Source organism: Silene latifolia, chromosome 2 (assembly GCF_048544455.1).
Source record: "Silene latifolia isolate original U9 population chromosome 2, ASM4854445v1, whole genome shotgun sequence".
In the NCBI taxonomy this organism is placed as follows: Eukaryota; Viridiplantae; Streptophyta; class Magnoliopsida; order Caryophyllales; family Caryophyllaceae; genus Silene; species Silene latifolia.
Genome location: NC_133527.1, coordinates 55,604,102 through 55,622,616, shown reverse-complemented (window position 1 = coordinate 55,622,616; position 18,515 = coordinate 55,604,102). Strand labels below are relative to the sequence as shown.

The following is an 18,515-nucleotide window of genomic DNA, read 5'->3' as shown; positions in this document are numbered from 1 at the left end:
GGAAGTTATCAACTGTTTCAGGGGCACTAGATTTCGGGATAAGAACTAAGAAAGTCTTATTCGAAATTGCAGTGAGCTATTACCATTGAGGATAGCCAAGACAGTCCCAACAACATCATGCTTAATAAAATGCCAACACTTATGGAAGAAGATAGCAGGAATACCATCAGGTCCCGGAGATTTTAACGGACCAAGTTGAAACACAGCCGTAAGAATCTCCTTAGGGGTAAAGCGAATGCCAAGTGCATCTCTATCATCAGGAGAAAGGAACTCTTTATTAATACTGAACAAATTTTTCACAGTAAGGCGGTACTCCTCAAAATTGATCTGATTTGCTCCTTCCTGAAAGAGTCTAGAGTAGAATTGGACAAATAAACCCTGAATACCCTCACTGTCAAAATTCCACTCCCCATTATCCATTTTAATCCCAGCAATGTAATTCCTGCCTGCCCTACCCTTAACCCAATTAAAGAAATACTTGGAGCATGTATCTCCCTCGGTGTTCCATTTCATCTTGGCCCTTTGTTTCCAATATTTAGCCGAGACTTTAGCATACTCCACTTGACTAGCATATGCAGTGGTGAAAGTTCGAGTCACTCCCTTCGTCTCAATTTCATGGAGCCCTTCGACCAAATTGTCATCAAAATCACTCCATTTCTTATTCCATTCCTTCCTCTTGGAAATAGACCAAAGACGCATACAATTTCTAGCTCTTGATAACTTACGTATCATTCTGACGGTTGCAGAGCCTAAGACAGGCTCAGTCCATTCGTTATGTACCAAGCGAATACATTCCTCATAATCCAGGTTCCAAGCCTCCATACGATAAGGTCTTCTACCATTACAAGTAATTAACTCTGTTTCAAAGATAATAGGCGCATGATCTGAAACTTGGATAGGAAGATGAGTAATACCAGAATTCGGAAAAATATCATTCCAATCCCACGATCCATATCCCTTATCAAGTCGTTCCAACACTACACTATGATCATCTCTCTTATTGCACCAAGTAAATCTTGGCCCCTTAAACGGAATATCCATCAGAAGATGCTCAGTTTTCCATTTATTAAACAGAGTAGCCCCCGGAATCCGACCCTTACTACCTCCCCATTTATCTTCTTGATAATCAACTTGGTTAAAGTCCCCTATAAGAAGGAAAGGGTTGTCAAAAGATCGAATCCATTCACTAAGATCATTCCAAACAGCTTCACGTTTATGGGTCACTGGTTCGCCATAGACAAGACATAAGTACCAAAACCTACCGCTACATTGCGTGACTTTGATAACAATGAAGTTTTGACAAGCTAGAAGACATTCAAAATTGGCATCATGTCTAAAACCAAACCACAGACCTCCTTTGGTTTCATCAGCATCGACACCAAAGCTCCGAGAAAACCCAAAAGAACGAAACATAGGATCAACTAAAGCTACTTTACATTTTATCTCAGCTAAGAAAACAAAATCAAAATAAATACTCGAAAGAAGCGCCCTAGTCTTAGCGATTGTAGGGGCAAGGGGATTATTAAATCCCCTGACATTCCAACAAAGTCCTTTCATGAAGAGAAAACCACCACAGCAATACCAACCAACTCCACACCAGGCTCATACCGACACAACCCAAAGATTCCCCTACCACGAAACCAACCCATAACGGCTCACCAGAGGCGATCAGAAGAAAACAGTAGCCATCCAAACGTCTTACAGAAAACCAATTGAAAACCGGAGCGAAAAGGCCACTACAAACCCATACCAAATCAATCTCGAACACGCACAACACATTCAACCAACACAAGAGAGAACCAATTAAAAACCCGCAACAACCCCAGGAACAATAAGTAATAAACCTCATGACCACAGCCACCCCAAAAGTCGAAATAACACCAACATGACAGTAACCACCCAGCCAAGGGCCTACACACACAGACCCGTACCATAAAAAGCAAAAAACCAGGAGGGGAGCACTAAACAAGAACCCCGCAAAAGACACCCAATTTCACCAAACGACACCTCCCAGGACCACCGCCATACAAGCAAAAGGCCGAACAAAGGGACGACAAAGGCAAAACACAAGAGACACAAGAACACAATAAACAGGCCAAACCAGGGGTGGGGGGAATGGGGGGATCACCCCTAGGATGCAAATATGGTTTTCAGTGACAGGACAAGGGTACGGAGGGACGGGTGTCCGACACAGATGGGGCATAAAACCAGACCTAATAAATGGTCATAACATCCATTAAACTAAAATGGAATCGAAAAAACTCCACACTCCTTCCATGAAAGTCCTAAGCCCCTCGGAAGAGCACAACGCAAACCACCAATCCTTCCCGCTCGCATCAAACACCATCACAGGGTGCGAAGAGCAATGAAGTCAAAGAAGGAAGGCCGCAAAAGCAAATCCGGCAGCTGGAGCGACAACAAAAACACGACAACATCAAGCTCGCAGCAACAAGCTCGAAACATTTAAAACATAAGAAATTTCGACCAAAGGGATGACCGCTAACAGTCGACGTAGTAGAACAAAGCCAGTGAGTGACGACCCAAACCAAAAACTCCATTGTAGATGTCTGGCAATTCACCTCACTCGGCCATACCAATCATCATCTACTACCGTTCAGAACTTATTTTCCAATTAAACCTGCAAAAATATCAACCTTATTGCAATTCAACAGCGACAATTTGATATGTATGAGTTTTTCAACCAAATCAATCAAAATAATTGAAAGGCGCCAGAAACAACACTCGCGAAAACCAGCTAGAGTCACACTGAAAACGCCACTGGAACATAAAGGCCTCGCTAACCCACTTTATCAACAGACGAGGAAAGACGACGGTGTACCGCACTTCGCACTCCAAGGTAAACCACAGACGGGTAGACGAAAAAACGGCGGCAGGGGAAATCGATCCGCCGGAGATGAGCAAAGACACCGCTTCATCTCCGGCGGACCGCCGGTCGGCAGAGGAGCGAGGGTGTCGGGTGGTGGCTGAATGTGGTGGATTAGGTTAGTGTTTGATTTGGGGGTTTTTAATTTGGGGGTGAAGAGGCTTTCTCTCTCTACGGGTTAGCTATTGTCCTTGCTTAGTTATTTGTTACTGAGTATATGTTTCCTTTCTTATTTAGAATTGTCGGATGTTAACACCATCTTTCAGTTTTATAATGAGATAATAGTTAACATTGGAGTGACAATAGAATAACAATAAAATAACACACAATAATAATAGAATAACAATCGAATAACGGTAACTTAGAGTAACAATGGAATAACACCAAGTAACTATGGGATATTGGTAACATTAGAGTAACAATGCAATAACAAAGGAATAACACCACAGTAACAATGAAGACATGTGCAAAGCAACTTCTCAAGTTTCATTTTTTGACATTAGGTTCAGACATTACCAATTATCCACCAACCTTCACATAGTTTATTTAGAACTAAGTTAGGTTTACACAATCACATAAAACTAGATCCAGCACGACTGGTTAAACCCTTAATTCCAACACGTAAAAGACCAATTGTTCAAGTGAGAAAAACATGCGTCGAGATCTGTTTTCGGGTGCTTCGCTTCAGTGTGCTCGACATTTCTCTTCAGTATTAACGCATATGAATGTCTGCATGTCTGCATATGATCCATCCACTTTGGCAAAGAGGGACCTCAACTACTCGACTGATTTTTGTAGCATGATATGAACAACACAAGAAGCATAAAATTTGGAGCATTAGACTATGTAACTCTAATCAATCAAAATCACCACATCAATCACCGTGACCATCGTCACGGACATCCAGCAACCATATACACCACCTACCTCACATAGCACTAAAAAACCACCATCAAACTCGTCATCTACGTCGAGTTTGAACAACCATCAGCACTCATCTGGCCACAAACAGAGAGAACTTGGCACCGAACCACCATAGACGCCAAGAGCAGACGCCGGCCATCCTTGTCCCAGTTTCTCCCTCCTAAACCCACATATTTAAACACTCAATCAACCACCTTCCCTAATCAGTTTTTTTGAAAAAGGCCCTGCAGTTATGCTATCACATGACAAGATAAGCAACAACAATATTAGCTGGACTCCCCCTAATCATGATAATGCGGGATGTAGTTACATCCACTCCTACCCGTCCTAGAAATTGCTCCTTCGTCGGCGCTCCTCTGCCTCCTCCTTGAGTTCGCACCTATAACCCGCAAAATAGAAATTTCCAGAAATGCAATCAGACGTATGCTAAACTTTCTCCGACAAAGAGAATCGCTTTAATTAACCCAAAAACGAACTTTGATTTCGAATACAGACAGATTTTCGAAACCCAAATTGCTGAATTTGAAAATTAAACAATTATAGATCAAACCTTGCTTTAATGGCGGAAATACTCCTTGTAATTGCTGAAAACCCGACGAAATTCCCAAATTCACGCCTAGAATCCTAATTCGAAATTGGTGGCGGTGCTACGTGTTTGCTTAACGGCCTGACATGGGGAAGGCAGCAGCGGTGGTCGGCAACACGGTGGCGGGGGTGGAAGTCGAGGTGAGGCAACAGTAGGAGAGAAGCACGGTTGTGAGAACTATCGTGTTTGAAGGGAAGACCCGTATGAAGCAGATTAAATTTTCTTCATTGAAGATGCTTGAGAGGACCATCTTCTTGTTTTATTTGAGATTCATCTTAGCCGTATATCTAACCCTATCTAATGGTTGTGATTTATGAGAATAAACCACGATATATATATATATAGAGTTAGGATCATGAGAGTCTAGCTTCTTAGGGTGAGTCTGTTCTATCAATATGGATCGTTAGATTGAGGAGATCTGGCGGCTAAGATATAACGCGAGTTTAAGGGTAGTTTTGTACTTTCCTCGTTTTGTATAAGATGTCTATCCCCAGCTTGTTTCTATTATTCTTGCTCCCAATAATTTTCTCTCTCTTCAATTTCTCTCTCACGATTTTCAGAGCTCGATTGTTACGCGCTTTCACATGCGGTTAATTATACCTGCTTACTCTTCCCGATTCAGCATCAAATTATCAACTGCTGCACTTCTCAATCATCATCATTATCAGGTTTTCTTTCTGTCTTATCAAATTTTTGTTTCTCTTCTATTCCTACTCTCATTGATTCAACACTACTGCTCAAATTTTCAATTTGTCCATTAGATCCACTATAAACTAACAAATCTTCATTTATTTCAAAGTTATGGTAAGTTTTCTCTTAATTTCGTTGTGAATCTTTTATTTGCTCTTCTAGTTTTCGTTTCAAGCAGCCTAATTGTTCAAACCCTAACTCAATCGTACTTTAGAATTCGTGTGTATTGTTTGCGAGTTTTTTCAAATAATGTTATCGGAAGGCAGTTTTATCAATTATTGAAATAATTGCTGATGTATACATATTTTTCTAAATTGATGTAAGATTAGATTCTATCAATTAATGTTTAAGCTTTTCTTGTGTATATATTTTTTAAAAATTGCGTAATTGTGTAGCTCTATTACTTTAATGGTATAAGTGTGTTACTTTAGCGATTGTTGAACAATGATGTAATTGTGTTACTCTAATGGTTTAAGTGTGTTACTCTAAGTGTTATGAAATGGTAAAAGTGTGTTATTAGAATGGCGTAATTGTGTTACTCTAATGATGTAAGTATGTTACTACAATGAAATATTGTTGAATAATGATAAAATCTTGAGCATTCGTTAAATTTGTGCATGAGATTTATAAGTTGTTTCTAAATTTAGTAAATTCTCATGTTACCACTGATATTTTACATAAGGCTTGCCTTAACATGCTTATTCTGATGAATAGGTGAAATGGAATGAGGTTATGTTCTCCTTATATTATCACTTTTGAGAATTTGGTTTTAAAAACAACCTAGAAAGCTTTATTGCAATTATCAATGGTCTTCAGTGTGACTTATGTGAGTATAGACAGCATAGTGGCTTTCACATGTGTCGATGCAAGAAGGAATATGCTAATGTTGCCGTATCTTTACATCCGAGTTCAAGGTATTTCGTTTGTTTGTTTCCAAAGAGATAATGGTTCATACTTGGAGTGCAGCCGCAAGAAGAAATTTTACTATGAATGGCTGGCACAAGTGCACAACAGTTCGGACAAACTAGTAGTGCCAAAAACCTAAATGTATCCTCTGTATTTTCTACAAAGTAGATATATGATAAGTGAACAATTCATTTATACAATGCACAAACCTATATGGTGTAAAAGGTGTAGATTTGAATCTTATGTTGGTAGCCATTTAGCAATAACTCTCTGAGGTGCTGTATACATTTGATACATTTGAATTAGAATGGTGCTTATTGGAAACAAATTGGTTATTCATTATTAGTTTGCTTTAGTGAGGTTGTCGTAGTGAATGTTGCTTCTACATACACAAACTACTGACGATTGTTGTTGTAGGTCCTGATTGCCTTTGCAGGCTTTCTTGGCTGATGTTTCTAACTCCCAACTAGATAATGACAATGCATGAGGTAGTGGATGTTGATAAATACTCTTATTTTGGTACCTTGTCGTCTATTAGCTCAAAAGGTAGAGCATTGCATTATTATGCAAGATGTGGGTTCAAGCCCCACATAGGCGAACGAATGTAAGTGTATTGATAAACATTGAATGGGCAAAACTCAATTAACTAGGTATAATCTCAAGTACAAATAGTGTGATTGAACCTGATACATGTAGTTATAGTCTCTACTATGAAGTAACACTAGTTATTTTATAACGTAACACTAGTATTCAATGGAACAACACATATTATTAGATTTACATTGGATTTCATAGAGTAACACTACTTATTTTATAAAGTAACACTGTTACTCTTTAAAGTAACACTAGTTATCTTTATCTAATGAAATAAAGAGAATGATAAATATGTTATAATAACCACAAATATAAATATGTTACAATAACCACAAATATATGTTACAATAATGAAGTAGCATTGTTGAGTAATAGTCATACTAATATTCAAGCCTGCGAAATTAAGGACAAGCAAGTGATGATCAGAGTTACGTTGGGTATCTAACAACAATGTTCATGAGTCAGTGTCTTTACCGCTGGGTATGTGAATGCTTTGTAATCTCAAAGACAAGGCTTCTCTGAATTAGGTGCAACAAGTTTGTCCTTTAGATTAACACTTGTATTTAATAAACCAACATGGGACTCGAACCCACATCTTGTGCATTGCACAATGCTCTACCATTTGAGCTAATTGGCTTGAATCTCAAAATGTACATTAATATACGAGTTTCATTTAAATACTTTTCATGAGTAAAGATCCGATATCTTGATCGCAATTAAAATTTTACAATAACATACATTATATGTTACAGTTACAGACATTGTGTGTTACAATACCAACAAATTTGTGTCACCATACTAGCAAATTGAATTATGATAATATAAAAGAATGTGTTACAATAATAGCTAGTACGTGTTACAATAACCACAATTATATGTTATAATGACATTAGCAATTTGTAAACATGCTTGTATGAATATGCCTCTTAAACAAAGAAGAAATTCCAATCTGATTTAACATTAACAAAACTTCAGTCCAAGTACCAGGCAACTCTCTTCAGAATACCTTATTACTAATTCAGCTTATTTCAAAAATATAACGGGGTATCTTGTTCATCTCAACATTCAAGCAGTCACAACAGGCTCCCTTCAGCATCAACAATTCAATAAGTGTTACAATAATAACAATTATGTATTTCTAATGATAACTCACACTCGCGTGTCTTAAGATGACAACCATTACTCCTTCGAGTTATGTGAGAAAAGGATAATGATAAATATTTTACAATATCCACAAATATATGTTACAACAATGAGTTGCATTAACAAAAAAACATGTGTATTACAATAAGCTTTAGTTTGTGTTACGGTAACGACAAACATGTGTTACAATAACATGTAACACTATAATTATTGAATGGATTCACTCGCCTACTAACCTAAATGGCTTCTTCGTGAGCACCTCAAATCTATTACTCAATTTGAGATTAAGAGAAAAATAACGATCAATCCAAGTTGGCCTATGAACAAACTCTACGAAAGTTGATAAACCATTTTTATAGTGTAATAACCAGAGAATATAAATAATCATGTAAAATCCAATCAGAAACAAACAATAGCAGAATTAAGCAACTAAGATAATTGAAGCTCGAAAAAGTTAAAATATGAGTCATTGGTGAAATTGATTGATAATAAATCTTCACAAATATAATTAATCAAATAAACAATTCAAGTTCCTTTGTTTACATGTCGTTCTAGGGTTTCGATTTTACAATAAAAATCTCAGAAAACAAAAGATATATTGTTGAAAACATAAAATCGATGCTTTAATAGAAAAAGAAATCGAACCTGCAATTAAAATCATTCTTGTTGTCGTTAAATTTGGACATTGATTGTCTTAAGTTGTTTATTATTTTTGAAGCAAGTTTATGTGTGACTCTCTCTCTTTGAAATTAAAGAATGAGTAAAGTTGGAGAGAGAGTGAGACCTGAAGAAAGGGGTCAGCAATTGGCTTCCGACTTTCGCAAGTTTTATTTTTCAAGTTTTGCATCAATCTAGGCCGTTGATTTCGCTAGATCTAATGGTCCTCAATGGTAGGACGGACTCACCTAAGAAGGTGGACTCAGGATCCTTCTATATATATATATATATATATATATATATATATATATATATATATATATATATATATATATATATATATATATATATATATATATATAGCGGGATCCGGTGAGTCAGGGTTTTAAATGAGTCCGTCCTACCATTTCAGACCGTCCGATCAAAATAATGGACGCACAGGATGAAGCCACGTTGCATATAGTTGTAAGGGATTAACAAAAACGCCAAAAACACGGCATTTGCAAATCATAATTTTTTTTTCTCTCTCCTCTTCATTGATCCAGCCCTTTTCCCCTAAAAAAACATCAACGCAAAAACGATTTGTCTTCTTCAATACAACTTCTTCCAATTCAATTATAGAAGATTTGCTTATTCAATGTCGATTTTCTCTGCGTTAGTGTAGCGTAATAAACCGTTGAAAATCAGGTATATTTGTACCATTCGATTCAAGTTTTACTTTTGCAATTTCGATTTTACGAAATGGATCACCCATAACTATTTAGATTAGAGCTTTAATTTCTATAGATTTTAAGTTTTTCTTACCTTCATAGGAATTGTGTGGTTTTTGGTTGATTTAGAATGTTTATTTCTGCAATTTTTGAGTTGATCGATATCTGAATGGCTTCGTACTCGATCGATTGTTGATCATAGCTCTAAAAAATGTTTGGTTCAAAATAGCTATTCGATTGTTTGGTGTATTGAGTAACATATATAAGCCGTTATTGTAACACAACTTTGATGTTACTGTAACATATTTATTGTTTTCGTCCATAAACCATGAGTTTTGTCATTGTAACACACACTAGCTATTATTGTAACACATATAAATTGAAATCTACTGCCCCATCACCTAGAGGCATATCCTTTGTCTCATATGGAATACTTTTTGTTGTTGAAAAGTTATCTTGTGCAATGTAAAGTGTCGACTAAGGAGTTATATAAAATTGGTTGTCGAGTATATTTGGTTATTCTGGTGAATAAGAAGTGAGACAATTTTGTCTTGTAAAGTGTTTGCTTTGAGGGACACTTTGATTTTGATGACTATTCCCGATATCTCTATGCCTTGAGGACCTTGAGGTTCATTAATGTTAGTTACCGACTCTGAGTAGACATTTGTAAAGGCTTTGTTATCAGTAAGAGAAAATGATTCCGTTGTGATTTCGAATTGATTTGTTTGCCTTGTGTCTTGCGGTTCATTCTTGTGTTACTATAGTTACGCATACAGTAACATATATGATTGCTGTAACGCATAATATTTTATTACTATAACATACTGTATTTATTAATTTTATACCTATATTATAACTTATAGTAACACATATTAGTCGTTATTGTAACATATGTTTGTGGTTATTATAACACTTATATTTATCCGTTGATAAGCCATATGAATTTTGTCATTGTAACACACATTAACTATTATTGTAACACATATCCGCGGTTGGTGTAACACATTTATTATCATGTATAATCCATATGAGTAGTGTCCTGAGCTCTTCTCGTGAGTCATAATCGTTATTGTAATGCATATTAATTGTTAATGAAACACATATTTGTGGTTATTGTAACACACACAATTTGTTGGTATAAGACTTGTGTAGATAAATGATAAGAGTTATGTATTCAAGATGTTCACTTTAAGCTGAAACGACTTTGAATGAATCTCGTATAAATTGGTTTACGTTATGAATAATTATTATTTTTTTTACTGTTTTTAAAAGCTAATTAGCTCAAATGGTAGAGCATTGTGCAATGCACAAGATGTGGGTTCAATTCCCGTATTGGTTATTGTCTATTCTGTTACTATTAAGGCTAACTAATGTTACTTTAATTACTAACAAATGTTACTTTAAAAGACGGATGAAGTTGTGTTATGTCTAGATGAGCATGATTTAAACATGCCTTGACTTTGACGCACAAAGGGCTAGAACCTGTAATCCTACTAAAACTAGCACATGCTTTGAATAAGCATTTCACAGAAGTTAATCTTATCTCGCTGCCATGCGACGACAATGGCTCACGAACATCACTATTTCACTCTCGTGTCTGATCATGGCCTGTTTATTCTTAGTTTTAAATGTCTATGATTACAGTTGGCTCATCCTTAATGCTACTACATTGCTCGTATCAGGACAAGATCTAGTCACTGAAGTCTTACATTAACTAGGCTATATGGGATTTGAACCCATACCTTTGTGCAAAATTTGCACATCACTCTCCCATTTGAGCTAATAGCCTTTGAAATAGTTATAACAACTCACGAATGTTATTTTTAGCCATTTTACTTCAAAAAATTTGACAATTACAATGTATCATTTATCACCATCCCGAACATAATACATACTGAAATTTTCACTATACCAACGTCTAGATTACAAATAACTGAATAATAAAGCTAACTTGATGCACATATGCCATTAGCACCACCTGCATCAAGTAGGTACAATGCTTCACTTTTTCGAGCTCCATCGCCTGAACTTTAATGTGAGTATCCTTTCTGATTTCTTGTAGCATGATTTCAGGTTTTCAGGTCTGTGCATAAGCAACCTGAAACCATTCCTCAGATACCTGTAATGTAGCAAAACAGGCCATAATCACATGTCTCCTACAAATATACCTCCAAGTTAAAGATGTACTGCATATTTCCTCTTCATTCATTGGCTTTTCTTGTGCTAGCTTGAGAAAAGTTAACTTGTTACTGACCATCATTAATGGGACTGACAGAAGGTAAGAGGTCAAAATAACCACAAGAAAGTGAATGAATGAAGTTAACAACCGGTTTTATTTGGGTACTCTTCCCAGATCTTCAATATCAGCAATCCCCATCTCCAAAAATGTTCAGCATGTCAGTGAATGAGACAATTAAAAATAGTCAAAGCTAATAAATATTAGGCCATTCCACGAAATATTCAAAAGCTAATACCTCGTCTAGTAGTAATTACAACATGCAACACACTGACTGCGCTTAATTACAACATTCAACACCAAAACATAGCTAAGAATCTGTTGCTCATAAACTTGAAATTAGGCTGGTTGGTACAATAATCACAACTATACCTCACGGATATAGACTATTTCAGTATAACATCAATAATGAAACACAAAGTAATAATAATACTTGAAATTAACTTTTCTGAATTTCTGAAATAGCTAGGTGCACAACTGCTACTCATCAGCCGCAAAATGACGAGTGCCTCTACAAAATTACACTAGTACTATTATGATGACACAATTATGAACATACTTATACCATTAAAGTAACATAGGTATATAATTATAACAACACAACTACACTATTACAATAACACACTTATACCATTAGAGTTACTTCGTACTAGAAAGATAGGTAACACAGTTATGCATTATTTTGTTTCACAAGTAGAACGTTATTAGATTGGTAAGTAGACATTTCCACATTTCCAAAATAAGTAAACCTGATTTACCAGATCAACACCTTCAACAATACAAAAGCACATGACACCAACACCTAGGATTTAAATACCAACCACTTCGAGCGTTGCTTAAATTACGAAAGAAGGTCTTCTCTTTTATGAGTATTGACTCAAAGCCAACCCGTCAAGTATAATTTATGATAATAGAGAAACGCATTCATAAGACTAGAATTATAGTAACATTGTTAAACCGTTATCGTAACAAGGTTAAACCGTTATTATAACAGGTTACACTGACATCTCGGTGGTGGAATTACTATTATTGTAGCGAAGTACAACCATCATTGTAACAAGAGAAAACCATTATTGTAACAAAGTATAACCGTTATTGTAACACAGGTAAATTATTATTGTAACAAAGTATACATTCCACGCATTATACATCTCAGTTTAATGTAAAAAAATTAAAATGCTATTTTAAACAGAAATCCTAGCCTAATTACAGAAAAGAGATCAATCATCTTACTCCAAAAAGTACAAAATTATCAAATCGATAGAACGGAATCGTAAACAACTTAATCAAATCAACAATATGCCAATCAAAGTATACGAATCATAGTAATTGAATTGCGAAAAAATGTTCTATTTCATATGAAGGAGGGTGAGGCGTCAATTTCAAAGAATTTGATAGAAGAGAGAAGAATAGGATGTAATGAAATTGAAGAATCTGAAGAATCGTAAGACGCGCATATAGAAAGCTTGATTCCAAGAAAACGAAACTGGAGATGAATATTGATTGTAGAAAAAGTGCAGAAAATACCTAAATCGAAAGGAATCACATAGACGATTGTAGATGACGATGAAGATCAGCGTAAACACCTATACACAAATAAAATCGAAATCGTGTAAGAACAGTCAAGAGTAATCGAAGAATGAAGAAGCAACAGAAAAAAATGAAGATCAATAAGAAGAATTAATCAAAAATTGAAGATGATTAAGAAGAATTCACCAGAAACTGAAGATCAGTGTGAAAATTATGGCTCAAATACACCAAAAATCTTAATAATCTAGGGTTATTCAACTTGTTCATACAAGTAGTGACAAACCTTAGCAATAACCACAAATTGATCTGGTGTTAGCGTCGATTCTAGATTCACATAGCCATAGAAATCGTCGTCCGAAATTTTCGTCTCAAATTTGCTTTGATATGAGAGATATAATCGTGGTTTTGAGGAGAGAGAAAAAGTATACAGAGAAAAATGAGAAAATATGAAAGGGAATGAAAATGACTACTGACAAAAGAAGAAAAAAAGGGGTTTTATGTGATATCAACAAATTACAAAAATGCCCTTACTAACTCGCGTTAGATCTTGGCTGTTGGATCTCACGCATCTGACGGTTCAAATTGGTAGGACGGATTCACCCTAAGAAGCTAGACTCATTAGATCCTAATTCTATATATATATATATATATATATATATATACAGCAAGGATCCGGTGAGTCCAGGGTTTTAAATGAGTCCGTCCTATCATTATACACCGTCAGATCTAATACTATTCGACGCGCCAGATTAGGCCACGTCAGGCAATCCTAATTAACCAAAAAAAATATCACGCGAACCTCGCTTGACTTTCCTTACCAACCGTAACTTGTCATTTTAAAAAAATATACTCTCTCTCCTTTCTCTCTCTCTAGTCTATTCTTTTCCCAATATTTCTGTTGTTCTTATCTTTGCAGCCAAAAAGAAGGAACATAATCATCAAATCTCTACAACCTCGTCAACAATATTAAACGACCATATTTCAGATCTACGAAACGAGCGACAAGAAAAGTAATTTCAATTGCAGGTTTGATTTATTATACTATCAAAGCATTAATTTCATTTGTTCAATAATATTAGTGGTAATCCTATTTCTCAAATTGTTATTGTAAAGTTGAGAAGTCTAAAAACATGTAAACAAGTGAGTTGTTGATCGGAAAAGCCTATTAGCTTATAATCTAGAGTAATATCTATGACTGTGTCATAACTATTATTATTGGGGTTTTTTTTGTTTTTTTTCCATAAGGTTATCGATTCAATTGTAGAATAATGTATAATATTATACAAGGATATGTGCTCGAGACTCACATATCCTAATTTGTTTTTAGTAGGGAGAATAATTTGTTGTTACTACATAGAATAACTAGTGTTACTATGATTTGATTTTCACAAATTTTAATTTATCAATTTACTGCCAATACTGAAGACATTCGTAATTTAGTTTACAGTAAGGTTAATTGTTTATATTGACGGTTTAAATTGTGATCTATTGGAAAATTTCTCAGAAATTAGTTCAGTTTAGTTTAACTGTAATTTGATATCTTGACTCATACAATTGCTCTTTTATTGTCAAGATATGTCAGATCAATTGCTAGATGGGTGAAATAGTACCAAAAAGCGCAATTTTTTTTAAAAAATTTTTACATCAAAATCTTTTTTTGACATGTTACAATTACAGTTTATTTGTGTTACAGTAACAACATAACTATATTATGATCCGAGAAAGGTGCAATTGTAAAAATAATAATGTAGGCAATAGTTAATTGTGTTACCATAGCGGCATAATTGTGTTATAGTAACTTTGTAACTGTCTTACAATCATGGATATGATATGTGCAACTTGTTACAATAACAATTTAATTGTGTTCTATCATGCATATGATCTGTGCAGGTTGTTACGTAATAGTTTAGCCCTGTTACGGTAGGAGTTTAACCATGTTATAATAAAGATTTACCCATGTTACCATAACGATTCAGTTGTGTTATAATAAAGGCTGTATTTCCGCGGATCATGTTCCTTTTCCACGGCTATTTAATCGATGAAATTTTGAACAGTGAGAAGTTATCCCGTTTATGGGTTGATTTTTTTCTTTTGAATTAGAGCTGCTATTATTTTTCCCATGATTTCTCTAATAATATGCTTGTGCCAAAAAAGTCTCATTATGAGACCAAAAGAAGTGATTTTGAGCATATGAAACAATGAAAGTACATTAAGGTGAGACATACGGAGTACTGTATTACTTAAAAGATGCAGTTAGAACAAAAACAAAAATAACTATCTCAGCTTCATTGAGATAAATGCCAATTAATCAAATTCCAGCTTTGTTGAGAGCAATTGCTCAATGTTATGATTTGTAGTGGCTTTGGTGCTTAAGTTGTCATTATGAATTCGAGTACATGAAAATTTTGCTTAAAAAATCTGTAATGTTAGATCTTTTTTGGGATTGAAAGCTCCAGTTAGGCGGTTACTAGTTTAACGGAAGTGGCGAGCTGCTCTATGGCACTGAATGGAGCTCTTGGAGTCTTGGACAGTTCATCTACCTCCACTACATGGCCAGGAGCGCAAGGTACTCTTGGCCACCATAATGCCAAATACTTTTCTGTTAGGTCATTTGTTATCCTTTTCCATTTTTGGGTGTCTCAGTCATTTGTTGTCCTTTCTATTTTAAGAATGGACTAGGTCCTTTCTATTTTAAGAATGGACTAGATGAGTAATTTGATCATTCTCATTCAATTTGTTCCATTTGTCATTTAGTTATTGACCCTCTCCTCTTTTCTTGGTCTTTGTGCCAAAACCAAAGGATAACAATTGACCGGGACGGAGGGAGTATATTACATTAGCTTAGTAGATCAGTGGACAATAACTTGGGCATTGGAGAGTAGAATCGCTACTTTTCTTGCTAGAATTATCCATCTGTTGATTATTTTTGTCTGTCTAACGATTAAATGTTGTTAGTTAGCTGACTTAATTAGCTCCTCTTTTTTTTAAAATTCTTTTTCTTGAGGCCTACTTCTGTGATATTGTCCTAGCAGTATTTTCCCACAAGTATTCAATTTTCATTGCTAGGTGACTACTTTTTGGTTTGTCTCTATGCCAGTCTTTTGAATTACTTTCTTTTGCGAGTTTTAGGATTTAATTTGTAAATGATTATGTGAAGGCTATTAGCTCAATGGTAGAGCAATGTGCAATCTTGTACATAGATGTGGGTTCGACTCCTACATAGCCTAATTCTTGGCTACAACTAGTGTTACACTATAGAATAAGTAATGTTACTTTATAGAGTAAGATGTGTTGCAATATAAAATAACTAATGTTACTTAGAATAACTATTATTACTCCTAGTTACTCTATAGAATAAGTAATGTTATTTTATAGAGTAAGATGTGTTACGATATAAAATAGTTAATGGCACTTTATAGAATTACTATTATTAAAGCACTTTGTATGTCCACTCCCCATCCGAATACTAGGTCGGCATTGTGTATGTCCACTCCCCCTCAGTCAGATGCCTTATCATCTCATACTCTCCCTTTTCCGCATTCATCACATACAAATTCTTGTGCCCCAAGTCGACCTTCCTGAACAGAACACCAGTAGTTTACCATCAGGCGAGCACGTTGGCACTGGGACGTGGGAGGCCTGAAAGATGCTGCCCAGTGAGGTGAATATGACATTTTTATCTGCTGGGCAGCACGAGTTGTGGAAGGCTATCTGGCCTTTGATCAACGTTCACTCTACAAAGCACTTGAACATATGAATAAATAACATGTGAATATGGTGATCCTGTCTCATCATTTAACTAATCAGAGTAATATATGTTGATAAAATTAATAAAAAGAAGAGAACATGTAACACTTCGTAGGAAGATAAACACAAAAGTTGAGCATAGTTCAGAGTTTGAAAGGCCCAAAGATGACAAACTTTAATCGCAACCACTAATCACACTTACGTTTTACTAACATTAGACCCTTTCTGGGTGCCTACAAAACTAGACTATTCACATGTGTCTTCTACTAGTTAATTAAGTTACGCCCATTCAATGTTTTAAACAATACACTTACACGTTCGTCTATGTGGGGTTCGAACCCACATCTTGCATAATAATGCAATGCTCTACCTTTTGAGCTAATAGACGGTTAAGTGCGATAATAGATCATTTATCATCATCCATTAAGCCAATACACGTCATTATCTAGTTGAAATTAGAAACATCAAACAGTTGTCCACGACCACCTACAAAGGCAATCTGAACCTAGAGCAAAAACCATCATCAGGTTCTATAAGTAGCAAAGGCAACCTGCACTATGACGACTTGCACAACTACACCAGCTAAAGCTGACAACAACAAAAAAAGACGACTTGCATTTGCAACCAAAATAACTAACCACAGATGGGAAGCATCCAATGTACATATAAGTAATTCTGAGTTGGGTAAGGTAACTAACTCATTAACCTGATACTGATTACGTACAAATCAAAGGAAAGCACAATTATATCATTATAGTAACACCTCTATACTATTATTATAACACACTTATACCATTAGAGTAACACAAATATACCAATTTAGTAACACAATTACCCCATTATAGTAACACCATTATAACATTATAATAACACACTTATACTACTCGGAATTAGAGTTACAATGACACACTTATATCGTTACAATAACACACTTAAACCATTAGAGTAACACGACTACATCATTGTTCCACTATCGCTATAATTGTAACATAAGTACGCCATTAACGTAAAAGAAATACATCGTTGCAGTAACACATTTACAACATTATCATAACAAGCTATTATTGTATAACGTAGTCAAACCGTTATTGTAACACGAGAAAACCATTATTGTAACAAAGTATAACCGTTAGTGTAATACAAGTAAACCATTATTGTAACAAAGGATAACCGTTATTATAACACGATGAAGCCATTATCGCAATACAGTTGAACAATTATCTAGGACATGTAGCATTGACATAATAGCACACATACTTAGATATTCTTATTTCTAGAAACAAGTTGAACAATTAATAATAACGTGAACAAAAATCCAGTACACAGAAAAATTATGCTAGAAAATTAACAAGACAAGAAACACAACTAAACGGAAACTATATCAAAACGCTTACCTAAAGATTTGCAGTCTCTACATTCAGCAAAAGTGAGCCACTAAGCTTCGGCTCGATAACTAAATATTTTTTACCACGAATCGACAATATCTGAATAATCTCACAAATCGTCAATCAACGGAAATCGATTGTCAATTATAAATTCATCATATAAAAAACCTAATTAAATTAGAAACTCACATTTTTCAAAATATTTAAGAGCTCCTCCTTCAATCGTTCCCCAAATTAAAGCAGTGGGAAAGTGAATTACCTACGAATTGAGTGAAAATAGTGGAAGTCGTCGTCAAACACCAGCATATTCTGATTGTTGCTCTTCAATCGGCATCAATAACTCGTACCTAATATATAAGTCATAAAAACTGAAATTCATTAAGATTTTCATATCTATAAACTCAAATCTGATTTTAAAATACAAAATACACTTTAAAACGACAATTTTCATGATTACACTCATGTTGATGAATTTATTAAATTAGAACTGAAATTAACCAAAAAATTGCTAAAAGTAACTAAA

The 18,515-nt window shown here is 35.1% G+C and overlaps 1 protein-coding gene and 1 long non-coding RNA gene across 2 annotated transcripts; both read right to left on the bottom strand.

Moving 5' to 3' along the window:
- Positions 1–45: 45 nt before the first annotated feature.
- On the bottom strand, positions 46–1,557 carry LOC141640820 (uncharacterized). The gene has a single exon (XM_074449501.1). The coding sequence runs from the start codon at positions 1,555–1,557 to the stop codon at positions 46–48; it is 1,512 nt and encodes a 503-aa protein (XP_074305602.1).
- A 1,790-nt stretch (positions 1,558–3,347) lies between these two features.
- On the bottom strand, positions 3,348–4,624 carry LOC141642774 (uncharacterized). Its single transcript, XR_012543419.1, has 2 exons — positions 4,359–4,624; positions 3,348–4,187 (listed from the first exon to the last, which is right to left on the bottom strand). It is a non-coding gene; the product is annotated as an uncharacterized LOC141642774 (long non-coding RNA).
- Positions 4,625–18,515: the final 13,891 nt, after the last annotated feature.

Coding starts and splice junctions, on each gene's coding strand:
- LOC141640820 (XM_074449501.1), bottom strand. CDS start 1,557: ATGAAAGGACTTTGTTGGAATGTCAGGGGATTTAATAATCCCCTTGCC.